Below are 26,916 nucleotides of genomic sequence, written 5' to 3' on the forward strand. Positions count from 1 at the left end.
AAAAGACTAGTAAAGTCAATTTAACTTTACATTCTCTGGGAAACAGTAGTTTATCCCAGAGAAGATATTTAAACACTGGAACAGCCTAAAAAGCTTCCCTGTGTCACTGCTCTGAGGGTGCTGTGTAACACACATGAAAAGATGATGCCTATGTAGCTGTCTAAAACTCCATAATCAAAGAACACAAGAGTAAAACGCACATTAAAATACACAAGAGAGTGGGAAAAAGGGCTCACACGCTCTAGGAAAAAAAAATCAAAATCCAGCAAAGTTGCTGGGGGTCTCTAATGTGAAGGAAATTAGCACATTTATGAGAATTCTCCCTAACAGGTACCCGTAATGTCTGGCACGGCAGCCATCTTGTCGAGCTGCTTTCCACGTGCCTACGTCGTGTTGCTCGGCTCACTGGGCCCAACCCTGTCCAGGAATCTTGAGTGTGGATCATGAGGCCTACCCTGCTCCTCAGGCCGAGATGTGGTAGGCGTTTCGCCCTCAGTGGATCTGCTGGTAGAACTGCGTATAGGCGCCTCCTCTAACATGTTGCTGGTACTAGGGCGTGGCCCCTCGGGTAAAGACCCGGTAAAAGAACCTTCCGGTCCCTTAGCACTGTCACCGGGAGGATCCACTTGACCCCTCGGCCTGCCGGCTGGTAGCTGACATCCTTTGGTACTCATGCTGGTATGAGAATCTGAGCGGTTCCTCCTGTGTTGGCTAGTCCTTGGAAAGGAGTCACCCTTGTGGGGTGCGCTGGAAAAGAGTGGCCCTACCTTGTGCCTGGATCAATGATTGACAAAGTCTTTGAGGTCCTTTGGAGGCGATCTCTGGAAGAGCTCCCTCCACCTGGCTAGTCTGTTCTACAGAGACCTCGAGGAAAGCGCGTTGCACAAGGTACAAGCTTGCCAGCCGTGGTCTGGACCAAGGCAACGTAGGCAGAGGGCATGGGGGTCTGAAGTTGGAAAGAGCCTGTCCCAGGATGGCACCTGTAGAAGTCGACATGTGCCGGGGAGGAGCGTGACGCCTGAGGACCAAGGACTGAGTACCTGAATAATAAAAAGACAAAAAGACAGAAGAGAAGAAGTATCCGCGCGTGGAATTACAACGACGAAGCCAAACAACTAATACGCTGCAGCTTCCACTAGATGCCGGCCTATGCATAGCATGTAATCTAAGCAGATTCCACTAGCCTCAGAATTGTGGTTATGCATAATGTGATGGTACTTATTTCCTCCAAGATTTATCTGGGCCAACTCGTATTTAAATTAACCATTTATTTTTTACAATATATAGTGTTTCAGTGTTTCTTTGGACCATTTGTATTAAAATTTCATTTGTACTGATTCTACAGTCCTCTCTCCCTCCTAAGGTAAGCCTGGCTGCTCTGTCTACGCTACCAACAAACTCAGTCTTCTACTGTCTCAGTTGAATGGTTTTGAGGAAGTTTGGTAGAACTTCAGAAAAAAACTGTAACAACTGTTGACTGGGGAAACAATCTGGTGGACCCGATGGAAAGGGGACCGAGGCTGCTCCGACAGTTGGAGGAGTTCTGAGAACCAAGGTCTTGCCAGCCACCACAGCGCTATCAAGATAAGCCGAAGCCTCCTTGACTCGTTTACCTTGCAGATGACCCTGTGAATCAATGGAGTGGGGGGAAAAGCATGTGCTCTCAGGTCGTTCCACTGAATCTGCAACATGTCCCCCAGAGAGCCCCCGCCTTGCCCCAATCCAGGATGCAAACTGGTGGCATCTCCTGTTGCTCTTGGTGGCGAATATGTCAGGTGGAAAGCGTAAACGGGTGTCTGAAGCTGTAAGATGAGAAGGCAGCCATCACTATCATGTTGATGCAATTGCAGCAGTGGCAGGGGCGGTATACAAGCGACCAGTTGGACTTAAAAGCCTATGAAGTCAGCTTGACAATAATCTGGAGGGGTTTTTGCCACTCCTGTGGCGAGCCTCCCTCTGAAACCCAGCGGCTAGGGGGGCTTTCAACAAAGGAAGAAAGCTCCACCTCCCTCCGTCAGGAACGGCGCTCCTCCAGCCCAGGATCTACTGCTAGGGCGGGCAGACTGATTAGTCTTTTCGTTGGGGAGCTTTGGCCTAATACAATATGGAGATTATTGATTTGAGGGGGAAGTAAGAACATTTTAATTTAGTTGCCTGGCCGCGTTTAAAATGATTTTGCTGCAAATATAATTTTGGAAACAAGGATTAATAATGTAACCAAAGCGTGATTTAGAGTATTGACAGTCATGAAGTACAACTGAATAGATGTTGATTGTCGTATATATGTAATAAACCTGCAGCCTTTTCAGCCACAAAGAATAAGCCAGCTATGGACAATTGTGATTACCTTAAAGGTTATGTCGCAGGTGCTGTTAGTAAAACATGGTTACCAGAAAGTAAGAGGGGTGGATGTATCAACCGAGAAGTGGCCAAGAGCCAAGGTTATGCACAGCTATTACCGTTACAATCACTTCCACCACCGGTCCGTCTTCCTCCAACTGGTCCAGCACCTCCCGCCGGTCAGCCTTCCGGGACCACAGGTAGGATGATCTCTGCTGGGGTATGTGCACGGTTCTGCCCGACACGGCCTGCTGTGTACGAAGCGCTCGGCAGTCTCCCTCTCACACTACCAGCCCACTCCGATGGTAGAGACACTAGAGGATTGAACCTCACAGTGCCTTCACAACATCAGTAATTGCAACTGCTCATCAAGCCGCACTAGTTTGGCGCTTCCAACAGATACCCTCCTTTAAAGGCCAAGAATCAGTATCTTCCCTAATAGATAACATTGAATTACCAATCCGTTCAAATGCATCTTCCTCAAACCTCTCAGAGCTTGAAATTAACACAGATCCTAGGTGATGCTCATTGGCCCACAGACTCTTATTCCCATTGCCAGTGATATTCTTTGAAAGGATTTCATTAACCTTTTATTACACGCTTAATACCAGGATTCGAACCTGTGTTGTTCTGCGTTGTCTTGCTTCCAAGAAAAACGCGTTGCCCTGGAGATATCCTCCCGTTCATCTAAGAAGTGTCAGCACTGCCCTCCAAAAAAAATAGAAGTCCTGCAAAGACCTGCCAGCACAGTCCTGTGTCAGCTAGTGCAATCCTGCTAAGTAGCTCCTGTTCTGTCCCTTTAAAACAATATAGGTTCTGCTGAAACTAGCACGCAATTTCCTATTAAAGCGTTAGCAGTCCTACTATGAAGTGCCGGTATTGTTCTTTTAAAACAATAGCAGTCCTATGTCACCTCTGGAGGATCAAGAGAAAATTAGAGACTCTGAAAGTTTGGTTTATAATAGTTTATTTGACAACCAAAGGTTTTCCAACAGTTGAGGGTAGACTAAAAGTGGGAATAAAAGATGAGGAATTTTAGCTCACTTTAGGACCACTGTCTGTCAGTCTGTCCCTCTTCTCCCTTGGGCTCCACCTCCTGACGGTCAAATGAAAGTCACTCAGAGTCTGTGGAGTTTGAAGTGTTCCCTGTACTTCTTTCTTGTGTTTGCTGAGTGATTAATCTGATTAGTGACTCAGGGCCCCTTGATCCCGGACAGGCGGAATAGACCACCTGAGAGATCAACTTCGCTACCCACAGACACAGTTCCACGCCTGAGTAAGACATAGACAGATCTCAGCAGTCCTGTGTATGGTGTGGTACAGGCCCTGGAATGCTGCTGGCAAACCTTTCCACAATCTGCCAGCACTGAGTTGGCAGGCCCCTGTCCTCTTGGTGCCTCTGGACACCTCATCACTCCCCAGGCCCTCTTCTCTCTCATCTCCTTTCTGTTTTGTTTCCTCCTGCTTCCTCCTCAATGCCATACACCAAGTAGGCCCTCTTAATCGCCCCCCTCCCCTGGACCTCCAACTTCTTTTTCTTCAACTTTCTCTAATTAAGCCTCTTTCCTCCCTCCAGCTGTTTCTACGCAAGTGAAATTGTGCTAACCCCCTTTCCCTGAATTCAATTATCTAACTTCACAGAAGGTAATCAATCACACAGAGCTGGTAGGCAACGTTTGCACTGCTCTGTAGCAGCAGCCTGGGCAGTACATATTTATTCCTGCAGTGCAAGATGAATACCTGAACAACATAGAGACTGATCCCCTCCTCAGTCTGATGTGCACATGCTGTGCGATGGTGGTACACTCTGCCACTTGCCTTCACTGGTGGTCCACCTAAGGCCTGTCCCGGCCAGAGTGCAGGGCAAAGTCATGTAGCTGTCGGGTCACTGGATTGGTCTGAGCCCAATCACTCAAAGTAATCACTTACCCGCCCACTGCACAGACAGACTAACTAATGTGTTGCATGCTTTGTCCTGGGCCGGTCTCAAGCAGCCTGCCTTACAGTCACATACATTATCTGCCCCTGCAAAAAGCAGTAGCATCTGTCACCCAAATCTGTAGCCGGTAGGACTGCTTAAAAAGCTAGCCTACTGCCTAAATCAGTAGGGTTGGCAAGTATGGCTCATGAATCATGCTCAGCTTCCTAGCCCAACAAGATGGGTGCAGGGTCTGGCTTTTCAAATTCTAATTATTTCTCACAGCTGCTCCTGGTTGGTCAGCACATTTCTACGTGAGTCCACAGACCAACCCCCACAAGGGCCGTCCGCCATTTTGTTTGTCAGGTCATTGCTGCTCCTGTTCTCCTCACATCGGTTGCCAGTGAATTGTTCAATGCCTCCCTCTTTGTGAAATTACCCTTTCTGTAAAATCTATTTTACATTTATGCCGACCTTTTATGAAGTGCAAAAAATGTGTGTTGGCCTTTTTTCTTTTAACTGTTTTTTTACTTGCTTCTCCCACTTCTGTCTTTTTTTTTAAAAGGTCCTTCCCCTTTGTCCTCCACAAAGAGAAACTTACTGTACTCGGGGTCAAACTGTGGCATAAAATTGTCTTGGGCGCCAATGAAAAACTGGCCCACACTCGATTTTTATCGTTTTTGGTTCGGCGTTGCCCTATTGGCCTGTCCGAGCCTGACTGTACTCTTGTAATCCAACTCCTTCCCCGTCCCAACAGCCTAATAATGTTTTTAGTGTGTATTTGAACAGAAAATGCTTTTCAGAAGGCCTTTTAATAGACATTGGGCCTCATTACACGGTAGGCGGTAACCATGGTGCTATTAGCGCCATGGTTGCCGCCGGTATTTTACCGTGTCCGCCTTGGTGGATGGCGGAATTACCGCCCTACTCCAAGGTGAGCGGGGACGGTAATTCCCCATTCATCAAGGCATTTCCCCATTCCCATTTTTGCCCCCATAGGGCTCAATGGGAATGGGGAAGGCGCTAATTACGGTACCGCAAATTGCGGTACCATAATTAGCACCAAGGTCCCTTAGCGGGCCCGTTCCTTAATGGCTGGTAAAACCAGCCGTTAAGGTCGGGTCCCGCAAAGGGACCTCGTAGTAAGGCGGTAAGGGTTTACCGCCTACCGTGTAATGAGGCCCATTATTGTTTAAAATCGATGTTCCCTTATTACTGTGCCAGCATTGTCATATTTAAACTACAGTAGCCCTGCAAAGACGAGCCAGCACTTTCTTGGGATAACTATATAAGTCCTGCTAGAAGCACCAGCATGGTCTTATGAACTCTACAGCAGGCCTTCAGGAAACTGCTGACATGGCCTTCTTGCTATTCCAGAAGTTCAGCTAAGAAGTGACTGCACTGTTTGATTCAAACAATGAGAGTTCTGCTAAGCAAGACCAGCAAATCCCCATTAAAGTAATTGCAGACCTCCTAAGTGGTGCTTGCACTGCCCTATAGAAACGATTGCAGCCTTACTAAGTGCGGCATAGTACTATTAAAGCTATAGCACCTCTGCTTAGAAGTACAGGCCCTGCTCAATTAAAACTGTAGTAGTCGTGCCTCCACTTCATTGACAAAACAATGGATGCCTAGTTGAGATGTGCCAGCGCTATCCTATTTCAGGTGTAGTAGTCGCTTTGACTGTACTGTCTCATTAAACCATTGAAGCCCTGTTGAGAGGTGCAGCAGGTCCTTTGCTAATTGTCTTACCAGGGTTACTCCGGCACCCACCCGATGCAGCCACAGTGAGACTGGTATGGGAGACTGCAATGTCTGGAGAGTGGGCCACCATGACCATTCCTTTGAAATAAACGAAAATGCAAGTACTCTCACCCTGGCCATAACCGCCTGTTTGCAGCGATTGCTAAATTACCAACAAGTTGCCTTAAACTGGAAACGACGTATTTTGATGCGCTTTCTTTGTTTCTCCAGGCATTTGGTCAACAAATTATTGTCTGACTACACCGTGAAGACACCCCGGAGTCTGGCCATAATCGTAAGTAGAGAGCGACCTTACAAGGCAAAGGCAAGAATTGTGAATTCTGTCGCATAAGCAAAGCATCATGGGAGCGACATTATTTGTCTACCACAATTTGAATATAGTTTCGAAAACTACAGTATTTTATTATACTAGTGCTATGCTAGAAAGTGCAAATTGTGACAAGCATGCAGAAAAGACATCGTTTGTGTTCCTATTTCTTTCTTAAATGAACATTACATGGGGTTGGCTGGTTCAGTGGTTTATTTGTGTATTTGTCGAGGATCACACCTTGTGGGCAATTCCGGGTATTTTAGCCCAAACAATGAGTTAGTTCATTCAGATGGATATGGAAGAAAAGGGTGAAAAGTCTGATTACAAGTTTTTGGTGGAAATTAGATCCTAGCATCCTCATTAAGGGTCTGGTGGGAGTTCCCTTTCAAAATCCATGAAATGCAATTACCAGTCATGGGCTACGTGGTGCGGGATAAAGGCAGACACCAGGTGTTGTTAATGGATGATGCAGGTCGTAGATGGCGTTCTGAAGTGGAGGGACAGTGGTGACCATCAGGCAAGGTGGTCACACCAGAATGGCCTGCTAGGAGGGATGTAGGCACCAAAATTAGAAGCACTAGGTAGACAAGGATTTGGATACCCTCAGGAGAGGAGTTCGGGCAGTAGCGCAGCGCAATGGCAACATCGTGTGCCTTGTGAAAACGAAGGAGAGGGCGCCACACTTACATTTAGATAATGTGTAAACACTTTTACATTTGCAGAAAGTTAAATGGGAGCATCAGAGGAGACCCGGCCCGCACGGCCAAGTAAAATAACATGATATAAAGAGCCAAGCTGATAGGAAGACACTGTTCCCCTCTGTGCCTTTCTACTTGTATCGTATTGCACACTAAACTAATTGTCACTATTGCATCCTGTTACTTATTTGAAATGGGCTCTTATTGAGTTTCTCCGTTCCAGTGTTTAATTTGCATGGTCTTTTCATTGGAGCTTGTCAGTGAGCTCTTAGCACCCAAGGCTAATCAGCTGTGGGCTAACTTGTGTGGCTGCTCTATCGATTTTGAGTTATTGTGTACCACCAGCCCCCATTTGGTATAATTTCTTTTAGCCTTTCGTCAGAGTGTCGTCGTCACCCTCCTCTAAGGATCACTGTTCCCATGATAGACTTTGGCAGTGGAGGTTTTTTCCACCAGACATCTCTGGTAGGCATGTACCCCAGTGGCATAGGTCTGATATTAACGGGGAAAAGTGGGTATGATGCACTTACCAATCCCCTCTGGCTGCCTCTTCGCTCCAGAGAGGATTGCAGTGACTCTTTGCCCTTATCCCTTATTACTGCGTTGGCCCAGAAAGGGGGCATTGTTATTTTACGGCAACCAGAGCAGAGCCACCGCCGCGTGGTTTACAAATCCTCGAGCATGGTTAATGGGTCATTTGAACTTGGTGGTGAAGGTTGGAAGCTGCTGGCACAACAAGCATTGACAATGTAATAGTTTTGCCTGCTGAATTGTGAAAAGATTTTCTAGGTTCATGTGCTCAGACAAACCTGGGGCGATTGGGGATATGTCAAGGGGAAAGCAGACAGAGCGAAGTGAGGGTGCAGGAGGGGTAGACAAATGAATATATGAACGCGAGGATTGATGAATGGAATAGAGGGAGGGATGACATGAAAGATTTGAAGATCTAAGAATGAATGAACACCTAAGTATATATGATGGAGTGCCTATGTATTGATGGGGCTCATAGGGGACCCTCGCGTATGGAAACAAGGCACAATCACCACACATGAACTGATACGCCAGACACGAGGTTCAATTCCCAAAATCTAGGGTTTATTGTAAAGCAAATAGTCTCAGTTGGCCAACTGGGTCTCACGTCCCGCAACGTGTGTCTCCAGACCCTGAGGGACGCAAGAGAGCGAGTATTTTTACAAGTTACATATATAAAAAACGGACATCTGTTTATCAGTCATAACATATTCAATACTGCCCATAATGTACTTCCTTTGAAATGGATTCGATGATTGACAATGGTGACGACTATGACACCTTCAGACTGTCACAACCCTCACCCAAAACCCCCTCTGGCAAACCCATTGGCCAGGTGGAGTCAGGACTCAGGCCTCTAGAACCTGGCATCCTTTTCCAAAAACCCTCTTGGGGGCACTCCTGGCACCTATGGCGCCAGGCTCATACACCATAGACATTCATTTAGCAACAGTTTGCAATTTGCGGACTTGCAGACATGATTCTTTGTTTTAGGGATCACACTGCTCCTGTTCTTACAAGCAAGCTGCGTGCAGGGGAGAGACACATTCCAGGCCTTACTATCTTCCAGTTTCTATTTGTGTGCTAGAGGTCAACTCGCTCTACAGGGCTCAGTGAAGGGGGGCCATAAAAGAGAGCATAATTCAAGCCATTAATTGTTCATTTCTACCATTTCTCCCGCATCAGCGAGACTAGCTGGCACCTGTGTAGTGATTAAATGCCTTGTTGCTTACTTCCAAGGACTTGTTAGGGAGGAGACCGGGCATTGCTGTCTGGGTTGCCTGCGTTGTGTTTCAACATGTATCTTTTGGCCTTGCTCTATGCATGAGCAACAACGGAATAACGGAATAGAATATGCTTACAGCAAAGCAGGTTGAACAGAAAGCAAGAAGCAAAAATTAGTCAAAATGGCAAATTCTATTCCATCAAAATGGACGCTCTCTGGTCATGCTCATGAGTCTGTACTAATAATACTGAACATATGAGGCGGTTGGTTTTCGGCCAACAGAATACATTGCCTAAGTATGGGAGGGTAATTTCTGGACTCACAGTATGGGTTGATGAATGCATGCATTTGATAAAGATCAATGCCTTATTGAATAAGCATGCAGGGGATGGATAAATGAGTGTGCGTGAATCAATAATAATGGGTGAATAATGGGTGAATGAGTGACTTTGAGGCAGCAGGCATAGAGCCCACAGCAAGGTCTCTTTCTGTGGCCCCACTGTTTACTGTGCAGCAGCCAGGAAGTGGAAACATTTATGACACAGTGTGCAATGGTGTGAGAGTGGCGACAGATGCGCTAACGTATTGAAGGCCCGCCACACTACAGGACGCATGAAGGTCTTTCAGCAGCAGCCGGCCCTACTTTTTTCGACTGGTTGAATTTATGTGTAGAGCGACAGCCATAGGTCATATTAGTTGTAGATCTGTTCTCAAATGGAATTTATGTTATGTTACTTGATTTTTCTATAACGCCTTGCTGCCATTTGTATTGTATTTTCTTTATTTGTATAGCGCACCTGGCCCGGCGGCATCTGGGCGCATATCTTAAGTTACATAGACATTGTACAATAACAGTTACAAACGGTAGCATTTACAAGGGCACAGGTACATAAGCAGGTAATTACAGAAATAATTAACAATGAGGTTTAATGCAATTCTTGGGCAATGAGCCACAATTTGACTTTGCTCTTGAACGCCTGGAAGGAGGGTTCTGCTGTAAGTGTGGTGGGCAGAGAGTTCCAGAGTTTGGAAGCAAGGACAGGGAAGCTGGTGCCCCCAGATTTCTGTACTTTGAATCTGGGTATGGATAAGCTGTGGGCTTGGGCTGTTCTCTGTGGGCGAATGGAAGTATGAGGGGAGAACCGGCTGGCCAAGTATTGTGGTGCCTTGTCAGCCAGGCACTTGTGTGTGAGGGCACGCAATTTGAGAGAAATTCTTTGTGCTACAAAGAGCCAACGCAGATTGCGCCGAGTGTCCGAGATGTGTTGATTTCTGGGGATGTTCAGCGCAGCCCTAATGACATTATTTTGGGTAACCTGGAGTTTGCAGAGGTTGCGTTGACTGGTCCCTAGGTAGAGAGCATTGCAGTAGTCTACTTTTGCCATGATTAAGGTTCTGGCTAGGATAATGTAGTTCGCTGTGGTGAGGAAAGGGCGACACGCTGTGATTAGTTTGCACGTATAGGCAGATGAAGAGATCACAGCGTTGGCTTGCCTTGAGAGAGATAGGGTAGAGTCAAGGTATATGCCTTGCGTTTTGGTGTCATTGGAGTCCTAATGGATTCTTCTTATGGCATCAAGGCGTTGCAGGGTGAAAGTAAGAGAAAAAGGGGGTTTGTCGCGACAGGAAAACCTATGTGGTATAACAGTGGGATGGGTCACTGCAGACTGTCACAATAGATGACTGCGGAGGGGCACGCTATGTACCCTGTGTATATGATTTACACCTAGTGTGGCGTCCTCATTTTTAACTCTTCATGAAGAAGGGCTAGAACCATGTGTCAATGCTTAACATCTGGGGTGATGTCCTCATGTTAGCTCTCAGTAACAAAAGAGCTATAACACACTGCGCTGAGTCCTTAGCATTTGTGTGAATTTCATATTTATTCCTTATAGTATACAATAAACTAATGGTAGCATATTCTATATATACACAAATTAATGCAAAAATTTCATAAGAAATGGGACCTGAAACAAGAATCAGGAAGTTTGGAAATGGAAGACTAGAAATCAGAAAAGTCAAGACAGTATAAGCTAATATTCAAGGCAAATTATTAGCAAAAAGCAGATTGTACAGCATAATCTGCACACTTAGTTAGACAGTATATTCTCGACCAAAACAGAGTCTGTGGACAACATAAGGTATCTTGTTGCATATAGGTAGGTTTGTAACACGTTCAAGGGGAGACTGTCCTTTTGGCTGAAATCAGTTCAATAAGGAGTTGATGCATTCTTCAGAAAAAAATATATATTGTGTCATTTGTTAAGTCTCAGTGTCAGTTAGGTCCACTCGGGGTCTAGGTATGGCGCTGGTAGTAGTCCGGGACAGTGCACACCTTTTGCTTAGCAGGATGAAGATGCAAGGGTCTTGCCTTTCGGCAGTATGTGGTGATGTCTGCCTTCTTCAGGACCAATGGAGTACGTGTAATTGGGCTGACATCTGAGGAGAAAGTAGAGAAAAAGGAGGGGTTGTTGAGTGGAATCTTATCAATGCTGTCGAACTAACAGGGACAGGAAGTGAAGATCGAGCTCCAGAAAGAGGTCCTGATGGGCTGAACATATGCGATAAAAGTCCAAGATCCCAAGAAGTTAAAAAGGGGTCATGCAACTAGAGTGCGCATGCATGTGTGAGACATTAATTAAAAGAAAGGGTTCAAAACTGGCAGAGAGTGTGTTGGCGAGTGCCGTTCTAAGTCTAGAACACATTTGTGTAATGTGCGGCTGGAAAGAGGCAGCAGAGTAGGCAACCTGTTGTGTGAAAACGGTGTGCTTCTATCAATTTTCAGTGAAAAAGGTCCAAAAAGCATGCAGGGATGTCAAGGTTGGCAAGTGACATGTATAATGCATCACCAACTCATAACATTTTTTTACAAGCGAGGATACCTTCTGTAGGGGGACAAGGGTGAATAATAGTCGCAACCACAAGAAGGGTACTGCTGAGGAGTGATTCGAGCAGGGAGGGAGAGTACATGTCTGGGTATGTGATTCCCCACAGCTGCTAAATTGCGCCTAAACTGTATGGTGAGTCGGCAGGCCTGGAATGACATGGAGTAACAATAAATCTACAGTACAAAATTATGAGATGTGTTTCTGCTAGCCTAGCTAGGCTTTGACAACATGCTGGGGCTGTGCTCAGAGAAGGCCTACCTTGTACGGAGTACCAGGTGGGTACTGTGGAGAAGAGGAGTCTCCAGAATTCTGAGGTGGAAGGACAGAGCAGCGTGGAATCCTAATTTCAGGAACCCGCACGTCCGCTGGGTAGAATATGAGTATTAGCCGCCAAACAGCTGTTGTTCAGCCATTCGCGTGTGCTCGTGAGGGAGGCTCAATCTGAGAATGGGAAGAGAGTTACACAGGAGGCAAGTGTAAGAAAGGCTGATGCCACTATTTGAAAATAATGATACAGTGGCAATGGTCTAAAAGCTCACCGGGCAGGGATGCACATAATGGCGTGTCTCCTTTCGTTCTGTCGCGGCGTCCTCTTTGTGTTAGTGCTGGTTGCCCTGGAAATGGGTTAGAGCGTCGGGAGTCGCCCAACAGCTGCTGTCAGCTACTCGCGTATGCTCGCGAACAAGGCTCAATCGAGGAAGGGGGGGAAACAGGCATACGGGAGGCAGGTGTAAGCAAAGCTTACGTTCTCAGATGCAAGCAGTGACTTGGCAGGAGACAACCCATACCAATCTGGTTACCAGCAAGCATACAGGACAAAAGGACAGAGGCCTTTTTTAGGCAGAGGCCAACACAGAGGATATCAGGGGGACTTTTTCAACCCAGAATGGGAAACATGGGCAGGGCGGAGGCGCCAGCGACTGCGCAGGCGAGGCTTCACCCAGTAGAGAACATTCCAAACCAAATACAAGAAAGGACAACAGAAAAAAAACATTCCGGTCTTTAACCTTTCAGACATTGCCCTCTCCCCAACACAACTTAAACTTCTGGAGAAGGGCCTGTCGTTTATTCCCACTAACCGCACAGACTGGTTGACCACAGACATTGAAGTAAAATAATTCTTCAGAAAACTTCGGCTCAAGCATTTCTTTTCAGACCAAGATGAACCAGAAGACAGACAAGACACAGGCCTCCGTGTCCCTTCAACCTTCACACCAGCCGACAACCAAGTGGCACACAAGATATTACTTTTCGAGAAATGCATGCTTGGAGATCTGAATAGACTCCAGAGCGCAAACAAGAACATTAGAAACAACCTATCTAACAGTGAAAGGAAGGCACTTGACAAACTAATATGTGACTCCAGACTTGTGATAAAACCAGCAGATAAGGCAGGAGGTATTGTGGTTTTTCCACAAGCCCTGTATAATAGAATGGACCTGGATCTATTGGAAGATATACATAGCTACCAACCACTACGGAAGGACCCGTCTACAGAAATACAAGAGGAAATCCGTGAAGCCACACAGTTTGGGGCTGACAGGGAATGGATCACAAAAGAAGAACTGGAATACCTCAATAACTCAGACAAAAGGATCCCCTCTTTCTATTCCCTCCCCAAAATACACAAAAATTCAACCAGACCACCAGAAAGGCCTATAGTGTTGGGCTGCGGATCTCTTCTAGAACCAAGTAAATGTATCGATCTATTTCTCCTACCTATCAGCCAGGGCACGACTACATACCTGAAAGACACGACAGCTGCAATAAAAATATTTGAAGGAGAGAGCTTTTATATGGATAACAACATTCTTGTCACCATGGACATAAAATCCCTTTATACTAACATACCTCAGGAAGAAGCAATAGAGACAATTCAAGGTTTCCTCACCCACAATGCAACTCAACAAAGAGTTCCGGCGGAATACATTGTGGAGCTTATGTCCATCACACTATGTAAAAACGTTTTCCAATTTGCGGGACAGTTCTACCTTCAAATCAGAGGTACAGCCATGGGGGCAGCATTTGAACCTAGTTTGGCTACACTATTCATGGCCAACTTCGAAGAGCAATTTGTCCTATCTGATATCAACCAATACAAACCACAGATCAAGAAATGGTACAGGTACATCGATGATGTCATTTTCATCTGGCAAGGGAGTCTTGAATCTTTAAAGACTTCTTCACATACCTCAACAAGTTACACGCCACAATAGAATTCACCATGGTATATGACCGCCAATCCATCAGCTTCTTGGATCTGAATATCAAAGTAGAACTCGGACATCTGGCTTGTACTTTATATTAAAGAATCCGGATAGAAACACTACTTTACATTTCTCCAGGTTCCACCCCAGGTCCCTCAAAGACAACTTGCCATAAAGTCAATTTCTCCTCTTCTTCACAATACCCATCTGGTACTCCATACAAGGTAGGCCTTCTCCGTGCACAGCCCCAGCATGTAGTCGCAGCCTAGCTAGGCTGGCAGAAACACGTCTCATAATTTTGTACTGTAGATTTATTGATACTCCATGTCGTTCCAGGCCTGCCGCCTCACCATACAGTTTAGGCGCAATTTAGCAGCCATGTGGAACCACATCCACGTACTTGTACTCTCCCTCCCTGCTCGAATCACTCAGCAGTACCCTTCTCATGGTTGCAACTATTATTTACCCTTGTCTCCCTACAAAAGGTATCCTCGCTTGTGCATTCGTGAGTTGGTGAAGCATTATGCATGTCACTTGCCAACCTTGACATCTCTGCATGCTTTTTGGACTTTTTTCACTGAAAGTTGATAGCAGCACCCCGTTTTTGTGCAACAGGTTGTCTACTCTGCTGCCTCCTCCAGACGCACATTGCACAAATGTGTTCAAGACTTAGAACAGCACTCGCCAACACACTCTCTGCCAGTTTTGAACCCTTTCTTTTAATTAATGTCTTACACATGCATGCACACTCTAGTTGCATGGCCCCTTTTTAACTTCTTGGGATCTTAAACATTTATCTCATATGTTCAGCCCATCAGGGCCTCTTCCTTTAGCTCGAGCTTCACTTCCTGTCCCTGTTAGCTCGACAGCATTGTTAAGATTCCACTCAACAACTCCTCCTTTTTCTCTACTTTCTCCTGAGGGGTCAGCCCAATTACACCTACTCCACTGGTCCTGAAGAAGGCAGACATCATGACATACCGCCGGAATGTAAGACCCTTGCGTCGTCATCCTGTTATGCAAGAGGTGTGCGCTGTCCCGGACTACTACCAGCGCCATACGTAGACCCCCAGTTGACCTAACCGACACTGAGACTAACAAATGACACAATATTTTTTTTTTCCTGAAGAATACATCAACTCCTTATTGTACTGATTTCAGCCAAAAAGACAGTCTCCCCTTGCACGTGTTACAAACCTACCTATATGCAACAAGATACCTTATGTTGTCCACAGACTCGGTTTTGGTCGAGAATATACTGTCTAACTAAGTGTGCAGATTATGCTGTACAATCTGCTTTTTGCTAATAATTTGCCTTGAATATTAGCTTATACTGTCTTGACTTTTCTGATTTCTATTCTTCCATTTCCAAACATCCTGACTCTTGTTTCAGGTCCCCTTTCTTATGACATTTTTGCATAAATTTGTGTATATATAGAATGTTCTATCATTAGTTTGTTGTATACTATAAGGAATAAATATGAAATTCACACAAATGCTAAGGACTCAGCGCAGTGTGTTATAGCTCCTTTTGTTACTGAGAGCTAACATTAGGACATCACCCGAGGTGTTAAGCATTGACACATGGTTCTAGCCCTTCTACCTGAAGAGTTAAAAATGAGGGCACCACACTAGGTGTAAGTCATATACACAGTGTACATAGTGTGCCCCTCCGCAGTCATCTATTGTGAAAGTCTGCAGTGACTCATCCCACTGTTATACCACATAGGTTTTCCTGTCGGGACAAACCCCCTTTTTCTCTTAGTTCTATACCCCAGTCTCAGACAGAGTAGGGGCTTACCCTCCAGTTTAACAGTTACAGGGTGAAAGGCCCTTCAGCAGACCATAGTTTAAACAAACATAAAAAAGAGCATTACATTGCACGCAAATAGTATTTGTAATTTGAAATAAATATTCAATTATTAGCAAAGATGACACGTGTTGTGACATCATAATAGCCATAGCATGAAAGGTTTTGTGGCATGGATTGCTAAACCAGTGACTCTGACATCTGGACCAACTTTTAAATCGGATTCAGCCATTTTCTTTGGTGTGCAGGACTAAAGGTGGAACAGGGGGCTAGTTTAAACACGTCTATCAACCCCAAGGGAAACTGTTTACAGCTGAGGGCTCTGTTATACTTTACATGCTGAGCACATGCACAATGAATGGCATGCAATCACATGCAAATTACCTGCATATTTATTAGATATGTCAGATATATTTAATGCATGTCCATTTGTCAGGCTGTATTTCAGAAGGACAAGACCTATGCGACATTCTAAGGTTAGATAAGTAGTGCTGGGCATATGTGCATACAGTGTGAGGTATTCATTAATTATTGAGCTTTTATAATGCACCAAATAAAAGCCACTCCAAATAGGCCTAACAAACAAGTGTTTTACAGGTGGTCTTTAGACATAGAGCCGTGTCTGGGGGCAGGATAGACCTGCTTAATTTTTTGTTGCTTTGCAATAGACGTTTGAGATTTCATATTTTGTGATACTGGAATGTGTACAGCCTGGTAATTCTGAGGGATTAAAAGCTGTGCAATTTACTGTCTGTTCAGTAGGATGAAACATGACAAAATCTGATAGATGCCAGGTGACCAGCAGCACACAGGAGCATTTTACAACCTTTTCATGCTGCTTGTGCCCACAATGTATGCCAACATGTCCAATCTAAAACTCACTAAACTCACTAAAACGCTCACTTAAGCACACAGACAAGCTGAAAACTCATTCAAACTCCTGCGCACATACAAACACGCACACAGCATAACATTTGAAACATGCACGCATGCAGGCAAGCAGTTCTTTTAAGTACCTTTCCGTGCAGTGATCAGTCTTTTCTCCTGTCTTGGGCAGCATGATTCATTCAGCATGTTACACTGGAAACATGAAAGGCAATTAACAGTGTTTACAAATAGAGAAATGGGAGTTTCTCTACTACCGGGCTATAATCCCAGGTTAGAGTCTCAAACAGAGTCTTTAGCTCACCATCCTTTCACAGAAGAGAAATGTCCACTACATATCAGTCTTTGGGCCTCATCACGAGTAATCATTAAATGTGACGGTAACACTATTACTGCCGCATTTCAAGGGTCCGCCTAATCACGGTCTTGGCGGATTGCCCCCCAGATCTGAGCTTGTGGCAAATCTGCAGCAATTTGATCCTGACTCCAAAGAATAAAGAGTGTTGACCTTTAAAGACCATGGAAGGGAACTGAGTAAATCGGAGGGCCAGTGGAATCCGTTATGTGATGTGACCTCTGAGGGATCCCTCACTGCTCCCCCAGTCTCACCTCGCCATCCCATCATGCATCACCCCTTCAGAGAGATCTACCTACTATAACCCATGAGGAAATATATTTCATGAGTAATGAGGGAATGAGGGAATGTGCCCCATACCACCACAATCGCAAAGGGGCTGTGTTAGAGGAAATAAACTCAAAGAAATCAGCCCCAGGAAAGGTTTTGACATTGCATCCTGTATGCTGTATGCTGTAAGTCGGTCGCTTCCCCCAAACTCCATCCCCAAGTCCACTCATATGGCAGGATTTTTCCATACCTGTGGTACACAAGCTCTGGAGTGGACTGTGGACTGGAGCATGAATCAAGCCAGGAACTTGCAAGGATAAAGAACAAAAACAGACGCAGAATTCTGAGACCAACTTAATGTTAAGTAGATGTTCAACACCTGATTATATGTGGGGAAAAGGGACACACGCATAGGAAGAATGGGACCCATTTAGTTTGCACCAAACACATGAGCCCAGGCTGATGGGAAAATAGATTCACCAGTCAGAACTCTTAATGGAACCATTAGTGCCAAATCCTAAATATAAAAAGAGGAACAAAGCGCTAGGCTATATGGGAGTTTGGACAGTATTCCAGAGAGTTGGTGTTGTAGCAATGAGAGAATCAGGAGAATCCAAGGGAGAGTGGAGGAGGTGGGCGAGGCAATTAGGCGACACTGTAAGAGAGTTAAGAACTAGGAGATGGCTACCCCAAATAAACAATATTGTGATGTTGAGACTTGCAGGAGAGACTAGAGTAATGATCCTGCTTGGGGCCTTCACCTAGAAGCTGGCAGGAGGCAAAGGATATGATATGATAATGATATGATAATTTATTTATATCGCACTCGTACACAAGTGTTTCAGAGCGTGACAAGGCAAGGGAGGGGAACAGGGGAGAACAAAAACAACGATCTTACTAGGCCCAGTGACATTGAGAACACTCAAGTGCAAGGGAAATGGGAAAAAGTGCATGGAGGGGGAGAGCAGAAAGTGCGGAGCAGCGGAGAAACATATAAATAATAATACATACAAATAAATAGATAAGTAGAGGCAATAAACAGTGGTAGTGCAGCCGGCAAGTGCTGTGTTTAAGGCAGCAGACTGGGTAGGTCTGATAAGTGCAAAAAAGAAGACAAAAGGGGTGTGGGGGACTGTATGGGTACAGATACAGTCCCCAGTGCAAGGGGTGGCCAGGAGGCAGTGCAGGAGGGTGGCAGGGTGAGCAGGTACCTGGGCCCAGGGGACAGAGGGTTGTCAGGAGCACGGTGCCAAGAGCGCAGATCAGCAGGGGAGAGGGGGAGCGAAGGCAGAAGCAAAGAGGAAGGCCTTGAGGTGCTTCCGGAACCGGAGATGGTTCTCCTCAGGTTTTAGAGTGGCAGGGAGGCTGTTCCAGAGGTAGGCCCCAGCCGAAGACAGAGATCTACCCCGAGGTTGTTTCTTTGAAAAACGACTGACCCTGAGGGAGTTAGAGGTAGAGGAGCAAAGAGCTCGAGAGGGGAGGTATTTGCAGAGGGATAGCTGAAGGTATTTTGGACCCAGGCCCCAGAAAGCCTTGTGGACAATGCAGATGGTTTTCAATTTAATCCTTGCATCCACTGGGAGCCAGTGGAGAGATTTCAGAGCTGGAGAGATACGATCTTAGGGCTTGAGGCCAAGGACAAATCTCGCAGTCCTGTTCTGGATTAGTTGCAGAGGGCGGAGAGTAGAGGCAGGTAGATTTAGAAAGAGGCTGTTATAGTAGTCCAGCCTAGAGAGAACTAGAGCTTGGGAGATAGTGAGCTTCTGGTGGAAGGAGAGGAAAGGCAGAGTACCTCTGAGGAGGTGCAGTAGGAAGTTTGACTTTTTAGAGACCTCAGAGATGTGGGTGGAGAAGGAAAGTGTGGAGTCAAAGATGACCCTGAGGTTCTTAGCCTAGCAGGTGGGGGTAGGAGGAGGGCCAAGGGAGGCCTGCCAGAGAGTGAGGGGAAAGGATGGTGAAGGTGTGCCGATGAGGAGGATCTCTGTCTTGCTGGTATTCAGACAAAGATCATTGGCGGCACACCAATCTTGAATGGCAGTTAGACAATCAGAGATGATAGAAGGAGAGGAGGTGGCTGAGGGCAGCCTGAAAATGAGTTGAGTGTCATCAGCGTAGCACTGGAAAGTTGAGCAGAAAATGGCAATGCAGTGGCCGAGAATTGCAAGGTATTGGTTGAAAAACCAGGTCAAGAGGTTAGACCCCTGGGGAACACCACATGTAGAGAGGAAGATATATGATAGGAAGGACCCAAGTTGGACCTGGGAGGGTTGATCAGAGAGGAAAGAGGTCAGCCAGGCCAGAGCCTGATCAGTGATACCCAGGTTATCACGGAGATGGTTGAGCAGGATGGTATGGTTGACCGTGTCGAAGGCAGAAGAGAGATCGAGTAGGAGGAGGACAGAGGGAATGTTAAAGTCAAGGTTGGAGAGCAGATCTTCACGGATGTTCAGGAGAGCAGTTTCCATGCTTCTGGCAGTTCTGAAGCCAGACTGATGGTCATGGAGACAGCCAACCGAATCAGAATGAAGGTTAAGATGTGAGATGGCCAGCTTTCCCAGGAGTTTGCCCAGAAAGGTAGAAGACAATATCCTCTAGGCTAGATCCTGTTATTAGTTGCAAAGCAACCAGCATTGCAAAGAATTTTGGAACCTTGAAATCCTGAGAAGAGTCCGTGGTTGGCTCAAGCCCAGGAGGGTGACACTTGGTTGGGGTGTTATAATTACTGCAGCCTGAATATGAGACAGCTGGGTGATGATAAAACTGTACAGATGGTCACCTTAGAATAAGGGGGAGAAAACTGCCCAGCCCTGCACTGGTAAGAGTCCAAGGAGACCTCTAGGGCAAGTGGTGGAATCTGAAAGCTCTAGCCACAGAGAGCCAGAGGACAGTTCATCATTGGAATGACTGCCAGGGCTAGGTAAAAAAAGTGTTCTGAGGCACCCAATACAGCCTGAGACTTTGAGTGAATTACAAGGCACTTTTCTAGGTGTGGACGCCCCAAATTCTGTGGATTCTATTAGGGATTGGACATCGGACTAAGGACATTAGGTCCACGTAACTTAGACCCCTTCAATAGACTGGATGCATCCCTCCATCTGGACACTATGACCTGCCAATATCCCCTTTTATGTTGCTTCTGCTGCTCTGATATTTATTCCTCCATCTCCTTTCTGTATAGAATGAATGAAGATGTTGGACAATCACTGTGAGTTACATTATCTGTTGTGTTCATCTCATGACAGAGGTAAGACATTAGAGATGGCCAAGAGGGACAAAGACCAGAAGCCAGAAGTGACACATCATGGATAGGGGACGGTAAGGTTCAGAATGGTTTGGGATCCAAGAGTCCTATCAAGGGAATAGGTGGCAATTGTCAACCATGATAGAGTAATGTGGAGGGGATACCCATGGATGGATCTGAAGATTAGGAGAAGACACTTGAAGACGGGCGGTTGCTCATGGATATCCAACTTGTGTGAGGGCAGGGTACAGAGGTGAGTGATGATTGTGGGACTACTGTGGCAAGGTTAAGTGCTTTGTCTAGAGGGGCAAAAATATAGGGGGATCTGTAACAGTCTGAGGGAACAATAAATGACTCACAGCCAAGAGCCTTATCGTATCAAGAGAAAACTGAGGTATTAGGTATATCTGAGGTCAAATGGGAGCAAAACAAAGAAATAGATCTTGTGAAAGCATAGTTCTCAGTCCTTCTCCCTCTCCGTTAGGTTATGCCTTCCTGACAGTGAATAAAAAGATACTAAGATTCTCTTCTTGTCAGGATTTTGCTCGCCTACTTCTTTTCTGAGATACCTTTCCCACCACCAGTGCTAGAGTCAAAGTCTAGATTGATTTGCTAATTGCAGTGGCTTAGTTGTGGGGAGAAAGCTAGTTTTATGGTCCTGACTTAGGTGAGAGGTCAGGTTTGAGTTTGCATTTGGGGACGCAGAGAAGGGGTAACAAAAAGTAGGGGACAACTGAGACAGTGAAGTGGAAGGTGTCACCTAAAATCGGCATTCAGGGGTGTATTCTGTGAGTAACTGGTGCAGGTAACAGCAGATAGGATACTGGGACTGGGATCACCACATACCGACCTGAGTAAGAAGGGGCAACCTGCAGTAGGTGGACAAAGCAAATTATGTAATATGCATAAGGTGTTGCCTACATTTGAAAGTGCTATCCCCAATGTCGTAGGGGAAACCTTGAGAATCCCCTTTGATTTCAAAAAGTAGCAAAAGGTTTCAACAGTATCATCGCTCAGTGTGCATTAGCATAGACAAACCACAGTAGACATTTCTTTTGATACAGAATCCCACATTTTTCAGTTTAGTGGTCTGACAGTTTACGTAACACCTAACAGACAAACAAGCCACCACAGAGCAAGAGTATGCTGGATCACAGTGCAAAACCATCATGCAACCACTTCATGACACATTTCAGTAGTTCTTTAAGTACTAGAAACTGCCCTCAATGGTTATATGCTTATTCTTAGGAGTATTATGCCTACTATATATCCTGACCAGGGGAATGCTTTGATTGCTCTTCACTGACACTAGAGGCACACAAATCTATCCCAGTCCCTATCCCTACCTTCCATTACCTCTTTTACCAGTACACATCTACCATGCTTCTTTTACTCTGCTCTACCTTCATCCTTCCACTCCTCTGATGCCCTTTTCGATTCCTCTGCAAACTAAAGCTGGGATACCCTTGGCAGGGGCACTATTGTAACGCTCACCTGATTCTCGCAGAGGCGCCGGTCTTGACTGGGCGACTACCGTATCTTCAAAGGTGATGTGTAGCACCCGGTTGGCTCTTTGGGCTGGACCTCTGTGCACTGTATGCCTGACGTGTAGAGTAAGATGTCTGCAGATAGAAAATATGGGGTTAATGAACTGGGGTTATTGGGGTGTCCCTATCTCTTTCCTCTTCTCTCCTGTAGACCCCCAAAGGTTAACGCTCTCACCTTAGGTAAGTGAATGCCAAGCTCTCCATCTGCCTCGGGGCAGGGTGCTGTAGCCAGTTTCTTCACTGGATAGGTAGCACAGGCCTCTTGACTTCAGAGGACTGCTGTCCGTCGTTTACTGCACGAACGGTAAGTTTCGAGTCATTCAAATGTCTTTTTAAAGTCTTTAGTAATGATGTCTCTTGTTTTGCAGGGTTCCGGCGATGGCGGATGACGGGCTGAAGTGAGTTGAAGATGGAGCCCGTGTGATGAATAGAAGCACCTGGAAGCACGTGAGTAAGCGCTTGTTGCCTGTTTCACGATGCGCTCTAACTGTCTTTTTATTTTGCAGGTACGAGTTCGGAGCGGCTGCAGGGTGCCGGAATACCCACTGGATTAGATGTGGAAAGGAGTAATGGCACGTGAGTATTAAAGTTCCCCAATGTCTTTAAACGCACCTTGTTTTGTCTTTCAGATGCGGATGCAGCGCCGAAGGCCTCCGGAGCGTGCGAAGAGTTGGTAAGCTTTTGTCTTTCAGATGCCGGAATGCAGTATGAAGACCTCCGGAGCGCACGAAGAGTAGGTAAGCCTTTGCCTTTCAGATGCCGGAATGCTAACCTGTTCTTTCTTGTCTTTATAGGTGTTGCTGAAGACTGGATTCAGGATGGTAAGCCTTTTTCCTTAGGCCCAGGACTGGATGCAGAAGACACGATGAGCGTCCTGCTGCAGAGGGTGCAGAATAACGCAAAGCAAGATTCATCCACCGGGTGTGGTTTAAATAGCCTCCTGTAGTGCTTAGGTGTCTCCTTCCACAGCCACGCCTAAGTAAGAAAAGAGTTCCTGGTAAGAAAAGAGTTCCTGCCTTCCAGAAGAGTTCCAGTGTTCTAAATCTAGGGAGTGGCTCCAGCCCCACCCAACAGGAAAAGTAGTTCCAAACAGAAGAGGATCAGAGGCTCAACTGGCAGGCAAGTAAGCGGCATGGTCTGCTGCAGGTAAGTCCACCCAAGCATTATGAGCCCGGCGCTTCCAGCGCTGGGACTGGGCATATTTATGAGCCTGGTGCCACTGGCGCCAGGACTGGGTCCAAAAGGTCCCAATTGGGACTGGTTGGCACTCGGAACCTGGGTTATGGATCTGCTTCCAAGGGAGTTGGGAAAACCCTGACCTTTTGGAAGCAGAGATCATGACAGTACCCCCCCTCAAGGCCCCTCCCGAACCGGGCTTCTCCGGGGGTTTTGGCTTGTCAGGAAATGTTCGGTGAAATCTTTTGATTAGGCGAGGAGCGTGGACATATTCAGCAGGTTCCCAGGATCTCTCTTGGGGGCCGTAGCCTTTCCAGTCAATTAGGTAGAATAGTTTAGATTTGGAGATCTTGGAGTCCAGAATGCTTTTGACTTCAAACTCGAGTTCTCCATCCACTAGGATAGGTTTTGGAGATTTGGTTAGTCGGGTTTGAGGTTGCACGGGTTTTAATAGAGAGACGTGGAAGACCGGATGTATCTTCATGTGCGGGGGCAAGTCCAACTTGACCGCTACTGGGTTTACTATGGTAGTGATGGAATAGGGACCAAGGTATCTTGGGTTGAATGTGCGTGGCCCTTTTAGAGATAGATATTTGGTGGATAACCAGACTTGATCCCCTACTTGATAGTGAGGGGCTTCCTTCCGATGTTGATCTGCTCCTTTCTTGTATTGTTCTTTAGCCCTTTGAAGGTGAGAAACAGCTTCCTTAAAGGCTTGGGTGATTGTAGAATGCAGGTAGTCTACTGCTGGTGTTTCAAGATCTTGGAGGGGATCCAACTCCGAGGTTCGAGGGTGACTGCCGTACAAAAGAAAAAACGGGGTTTTCCCAGTTCCCGAATGGACAGAGTTATTGTAGACATACTCGGCTATCCAAAGGATATCTTTCCAAGTTTTTTCAGTTTGTTGCAGCATGCAGCGTAAATACTGTTCCAGAGTTTGATTGGTCCTCTCGGTTTGTCCGTCGGTCTGAGGGTGGTGACTGGTCGATAGTCTCACATCAATTTGAGCCGACCGACAGCAACTTCGCCAAAAATGAGAAATAAATTGACTACCTCGATCCGAAATTAGAACCGAAGGAAATCCGTGCAGTCGGACGATGTTTTCGAGAAATTCTCGGGCCAGAGTTGCTGCTGTTGGCAAGCCTTTGAGCGGAATGAAATGCGCCATCTTGGAGAATAAGTCCACGATTACTAGAATCGTATTGTATCCGGAGCATGGAGGTAGATTGGTGATGAAGTCCATAGAAAGCGTATGCCAAGGGCGAGGTGGGATGTCATTAGGGCGTAAGAGGCCTGCTGGTCTTTCCTTTTGACTCTTGTTTTGGGCGCATACTCCACAGGACATTATAAAGTCTCTGATATCTTTTTTCCAAGACGGCCACCAGAAGTAGCGCTTGATCTTTTCTGAGGTCTTGGCTATACCGGGATGACCTTCCATTAAAGAGTCGTGATAACAAGAGATTACTTTTTTCTGTAAATCTGTGCTGGGTAGGTATAATCGTTCTTGGAAATACAATAAGTTGTCCTTTACTGCAAAGTCCTTTCCCTGCAGATGCCAATTCTGTATATCTGCTGGAGTTACAAGTTGCCTGGCTTTATCCTTAACTTCCTCTATGGATTCTGTGGCGATTACACCCAGAATTCTTTGTTCGGGAATGATTGGTACAGGTTTAGGGTTGATCAAGTGTTCTTCCACTCCCATCCGAGAAAGGGCATCGGCTTTACCGTTCTTTGTACCAGGTCGATAGGTAATTTTGAAGTCAAACTCGGCAAAGAATAATGCCCAACGGAGTTGTCTAGAGGATTGGGCTTTTGCGGTTTTCAAATATTGCAGGTTTCGGTGATCCGTAATCACAGTAACGGTGTGTCGGGCCCCCAGCAGATAATGCCGCCAAGCCTTAAAGGCAGACTTGATAGCCAGAAGTTCCTTGTCAGTAATCGTGTAATTGACTTCAGGAGGCGAGAATTTGCAGGACCAAAATGCCACGGGTTGCAACTGATTGGTTACCGGGTCCTTTTGTGATAGAACTGCCCCCATGGCAAGGCTTGAAGCATCAGTTTCCACGATGTAGGGGAGTTCGGGGCGAGGGTGTTTTAAGATTGGTGCAGAGATAAATTTAGTCTTCAAATCCTGGAAAGCTTGTTCCGCCTCGGTAGACCATTCAAAACGTTTGTTTTTCTTTAACAAGGCAGTGATGGGCTGGACTATTCGAGAGAACTCGGGGATAAACCTGCGGTAAAAGTTAGCGAAGCCTAACATGCTTTGCACACCTTTTACGGAGGATGGTGATGGCCATTTGAGAACTGCATCGACCTTCTTTGAATCCATACGCACTCCGCCAGGTGATATGAATCCCAAGAATTCAACTTCAGTCACGTTGAAAACACATTTTTCCAACTTAGCGAAAAGTTTGTGTTGACGCAATCTTTCGAGGACCATTTTCACGTGTTTCCGATGTTCAGATTCCGATGAAGAATAAACGAGGATGTCGTCAATGTAAACAACAACACATACATCTATGAGCTCTCTGAGGACATCGTTCATAAAATATTGAAAGGCGGCCGGGGCATTGCAAAGTCCGAAGGGCATGACCTGATATTCAAATAGCCCATACTTGGTGCGGAAGGCCGTCTTCCATTCATCGCCCTCTTTTACTCGTACCAAGTGGTAAGCTCCTCTAAGATCCAGCTTTGTATATATGCATGCTTTTCTGACTTGGTCCAGGAGTTCAGGGATCAAAGGTAACGGATATCTATTCTTAACGGTGATCTGGTTCAGGGAGCGATAATCGATACAAGTTCTAAGGTCTCCTTCCTTTTTTGGAACGAAGAACAAAGCTGAAGAAGCAGGGGACTTGGAAGGACGAATAAACCCATTTGCCAGGTATTGATCCAGGTATTGTCGAAGGTGAAGGTTCTCAGGCTCGGTGAGGGCATAAATTCTACTACAAGGAGGAGTAGATCCAGGTATCAGGTCTATCTGGCAGTCATAAGACCTATGAGGAGGTAGAGAGTTAGCCTGATCCTTCCGGAAAACATCTTGGTATTCTAGGTATTCAGGAGGTAACTGGGGAGTCTCTGAAGAAATTGCGGCCAGTGCAACACCAGGTGGAGGGTGACAAGTAGAGACACATTCTGGAAACTGGACCGTTCTTGCTCGCCAATCGATCAGAGGATTGTGTTTCTCTAACCAAGGTATTCCTAGAATAATCTGAAACTGAGGGGCCTTGATCACATCGAACACGATCTTCTCATGGTGTCCATCTTGACTTACTAGCGTCACTTCTTGAGTGGTATGCGTTACTGGCCCGGAGGCTATCTCCGTACCATCCACCGTAGTAATGACGTCCTTTACAGCCTTGGGACAAAGAGTTAGATTCATCCTCAAAACCATTTCATGATCCACATAATTGCCGATGGCACCGCTGTCGACGTAAGCTTCAATTGCATGTAATCGATCCGGATTATCAGGGCTAATGAGGACCATAGGTATCACGAAATGCGAGGTCACGGAACTGGTTTTTACGCTCGGCAAGAGGACCTCTATTCTTGTCGGGCGAGGTCGTTTCCCTGCTCAGAGTTTGTAACTTTGGTAACTGCAGCTCCTACTGCCTTCTTGGCAGGTTTCACCGGACAGTCTCGAAGAAAGTGCCCTGAGTTTCCGCAATATAGGCATAATTGCAACTGTTTCCTCCTATCACGCTCCCGTTGTGTTAGAGGACCTTTCAGACCCCCTATTTGCATGGGTTCC

At 46.1% G+C, this 26,916-nt stretch overlaps 1 protein-coding gene across 1 annotated transcript in view; it reads left to right on the forward strand.

Moving 5' to 3' along the window:
• LOC138526772 (epithelial cell adhesion molecule-like) overlaps positions 1–26,916 on the forward strand; it is a 412,232-nt gene that overhangs the window by 216,413 nt on the left and 168,903 nt on the right. The window contains exon 5 of the mRNA XM_069637456.1: positions 6,233–6,296. Within this exon, the coding sequence (XP_069493557.1) occupies positions 6,233–6,296 (64 nt within the window). The remainder of the gene's footprint in view (positions 1–6,232; positions 6,297–26,916) is intronic.

The sequence above is a fragment of the Ambystoma mexicanum genome, chromosome 14 (genome assembly GCF_040938575.1).
Source record: "Ambystoma mexicanum isolate Mex_15411 chromosome 14, UKY_AmexF1_1, whole genome shotgun sequence".
NCBI classification, from domain to species: Eukaryota; Metazoa; Chordata; class Amphibia; order Caudata; family Ambystomatidae; genus Ambystoma; species Ambystoma mexicanum.